Raw genomic sequence first — 3,084 nt, forward strand, 5'->3', positions numbered from 1 at the left:
GTCCCATCACCCTCACCAGCTCCTCTTCCCCAGATCAGGTGCAAGAACTAAAAAGCATCTCCTAGAGACATCCCAATCCCCAGTGCACCACCACTGTGTCCTCCTACTTCTGTTCTCCAGTCCAGGGGACATTTTCAAGACAATAATTCCCATCAACAAGTTTCTGAGAGCAGGCACAACTCCAAAAGAGCATCTCTCACACAGAAGCCCTCCTTTATCCATCCCTCTTCCCCTTGTCCCTAACAGGCATTCAATATCCCAGGGCCACATCTTGCACAAGACCCCACAGTCCCACCCTCCACAGCCCCCTGCCCATCTCAGCAACGCTGCTCCGTGGAGCTCGCAGGCAGCAGGTCATAGCGGCTGCTGTACATCACCACCCCAGGGGGGTAGTAGGCCACCTCCGGCTGGACGGTTGCAGCAGGGGAAGAAGCAGTGATGGGGTGGACAGGCACCAAGGCATGCAGGGCCTGCTCCTCCTGCTCGGGCTTGGTGGTGTCGGTGAAAGGGCGCATGGTGGTGAGGGAAGGTGAGGTGATCCTCCAGAGGAGGCTCTTCAGTGCCTTGCGAAACTCCCTGCGCATGAGGCAGTAGAGGATGGGGTTGAGGCAGCTGTTGGAGTGTGCCAGGCACACGCTGATGGGGAAGAGGTACACCTGGGAGAGGAAATACTCAGTACTGAAGTGCACCACGTTGAGTTTGATGAGGATGCCCCATGTTGTGAGCGCTTGGTTAGGCAGCCAGCACAAGAAGAAAGACAGCACCACGATGGACACCGACTTAGTCACTTTGGAGCGGCGCTTGGTACTGGGGCCACTGCAGGTGCTGCCAACATGCTTATCACTGATGAAGCGCACCAGGAGCAAGTAGCAGAGGCTGATGACGGCCAGTGGCACCACGAAGCCCAGCAGCACCTTCTGGATGTGGTACAGGCCCAGCCAGAACTGGGCATTGTTGCCTCGACCCTCGGGGAACTTGACAAGGCAGAGCACGTCATCAAAGACGGTGGCAGTGGTGGAAAAAATGGCATGGGGCAGGGATGCTAGGATAGCTGACAGCCAGATGAGCGCACAAAGCCACTTGGCAGAGCAGCAGCCACCCAGTGGGTCACTTCGCCGCTGATTCTTCAAGGCTGAAGCCACAGAGCGGTATCGAGCCACACTCATGGCAGTGAGAAAGAAGACACTGGCATACATATTCATGGCTGTCACATATGAGACAATCTTACACATTGCTTTGCCGAAGAGCCAGTTGAAGTCCAGTGCATTCTCCACTGCCCAGAATGGCAATGTCAGCACAAACTGGAAGTCAGTCACTGCCAGGCTGGTCACAAAGAGGTTGATGGAGGACTTTCTCCAGCCTTGTTTGCTTTTCATCAGGTAGAGCACCAGCAGGTTGCCCACCAGCCCCAAGGCGCACACCACAGAGTAGACCAGTGAGATGACAATTCGCACTACATCAGAGCTATCCCCTTGCATCCCATCGGCTCGCTCCAAGTTGATGTTCTTGAAGAGCTGCAGGAAGGACACGTTGCTCCTGTTGTCCATCTGGGCACCCTCCGGGAAACCCAGTGGCAAGTCCCAAGACTCCCAGTCCGCTCCTTCCTTCATACCGGCGGCTGGCGAGCAGGCACTGCGCTCGCAGGGCTCGCCCATCCCATGCTAGGGAGGACGACAAGTCCGGGGGAGCCTTTCTCGACACGGGCAGCTCTCTTCGGCGGGCGCGCTGCCGGGGCGGCGAGGGGGGGACGGCGTCACCCTGCGGCCGGACGGCTGCGGACGGCTGGCGCCGCTCCTGCCCCGCTCCGCGGTTATATCCGCGCCGGCGGGGCCGGGGCATGCGCGGAGGCGGCGGCGGAGCTCTCCCGGGTGCTGAGCGCGGGCGGCCGCGCCCCCGGCCCCCCCCATCCACCACCGCCTTCCCCCCTTCCCCCGCCCCCCGTACCCGCTCCCGGCGGCTCCATCCCCGCCGCTCGCCCACGGTTCCCGCTCCGCCTGCCCGGCTGCGGTCCCTGCGTGTGAACCAACCGGGCGGCCGCGTCTCCGTGGGGCTGAGGTGGGCAAGCGCCCCACCCGAGGCGATGCCCTCTCCCGAAAAGTCCGCCCGGCGGGTGGGCTCTCAGAGAAAATCCCCCGCCTTCCCTCCCGCGCTTGGGAAGCGCCGGGGGCTCCTCAGCTGCAGGGCGAGCCCGAAACAGCCTGTGCTTTCCCGCCGGAGAAACCCCGGCACGGTGCCTGGACGTGCTGCTCCGTCCCCAAAACGACCACGCTCGGGACAGGGACCGAAAAACACCTTTCCCGCTTTCGGGACACCGTCAGACGGCAGGGAATTTTATCCCTAATTTTAAAACGAACGGCCTGGACAATGAAGCTGTAAAGCCCGGCTGCCGGCAGCACGCGGTGCTTGGGCGAAGGCAAAAGCGGGCATCAGCCGCTTGCCCGGCAGGCAGAGGGGTGGCCACGGGCTCCCGGCAGCCGCCCGCCCGCTCGCCCGCAGGGGGCCCCGGCGCGCCGGGGAGCGGCGGCGGCAGCCGTTCCCGTCCCAGTCTTGAGCCGCGCCCGGCGCTGGCTCTGTCACCAGGTAGGTTTGCGGCAGAAAGAGAAAAGAGCCGATGGGAATAGGAACCGAGGCTTTCCTTCTCCCGTCCGGCTTTTAAACAGATCAAAATAGGCGCCCGTTTTGAGAACGAAATAGATTCTAAATATAACTAAATAAAGCACTTTGAATCAGCCGTCTGGGGGAGATTAAGGAAAGATTTGACAAGTAAATTATTTCTCCACAGTCTTTAAACTGATTTATCTTATTGCAATTCCTGCAAAGACATCGCCGTGAGTGCCATTAGTTGCCAGGAGTCCACTCATCACTCTGGCTTACATCTACAGCGACCCTGTAAAAGTATCAGCCAGACCAGGGGAGTGCTAAAGGGCAACAAGAGTAATTATGAAGTTTTATACATTATATTGTACATAATGAGTGTACAATTTACTAGAACAAGCAATGCAATGCTCTGGGAAGGCTTAGCTTCCAGATTACTGGCTAGATTAAATACATTGTTACTAAAATGAAATGAAAAAGAAAATTCAA

The 3,084-nt window shown here is 58.7% G+C and overlaps 1 protein-coding gene across 1 annotated transcript; it reads right to left on the reverse strand.

The window, feature by feature from the left end:
• Nucleotides 1–317: 317 nt before the first annotated feature.
• Nucleotides 318–1,807, reverse strand: RXFP3 (relaxin family peptide receptor 3). Its single transcript, XM_063320413.1, has one exon. It carries the CDS (start codon nucleotides 1,653–1,655, stop codon nucleotides 318–320), a length of 1,338 nt encoding a protein of 445 aa, XP_063176483.1. The 5' UTR covers nucleotides 1,656–1,807.
• Between the last annotated feature and the right edge of the window lie 1,277 nt (nucleotides 1,808–3,084).

The sequence above is a fragment of the Chroicocephalus ridibundus genome, chromosome Z, assembly GCF_963924245.1.
Source record: "Chroicocephalus ridibundus chromosome Z, bChrRid1.1, whole genome shotgun sequence".
NCBI classification, from domain to species: domain Eukaryota; kingdom Metazoa; phylum Chordata; class Aves; order Charadriiformes; family Laridae; genus Chroicocephalus; species Chroicocephalus ridibundus.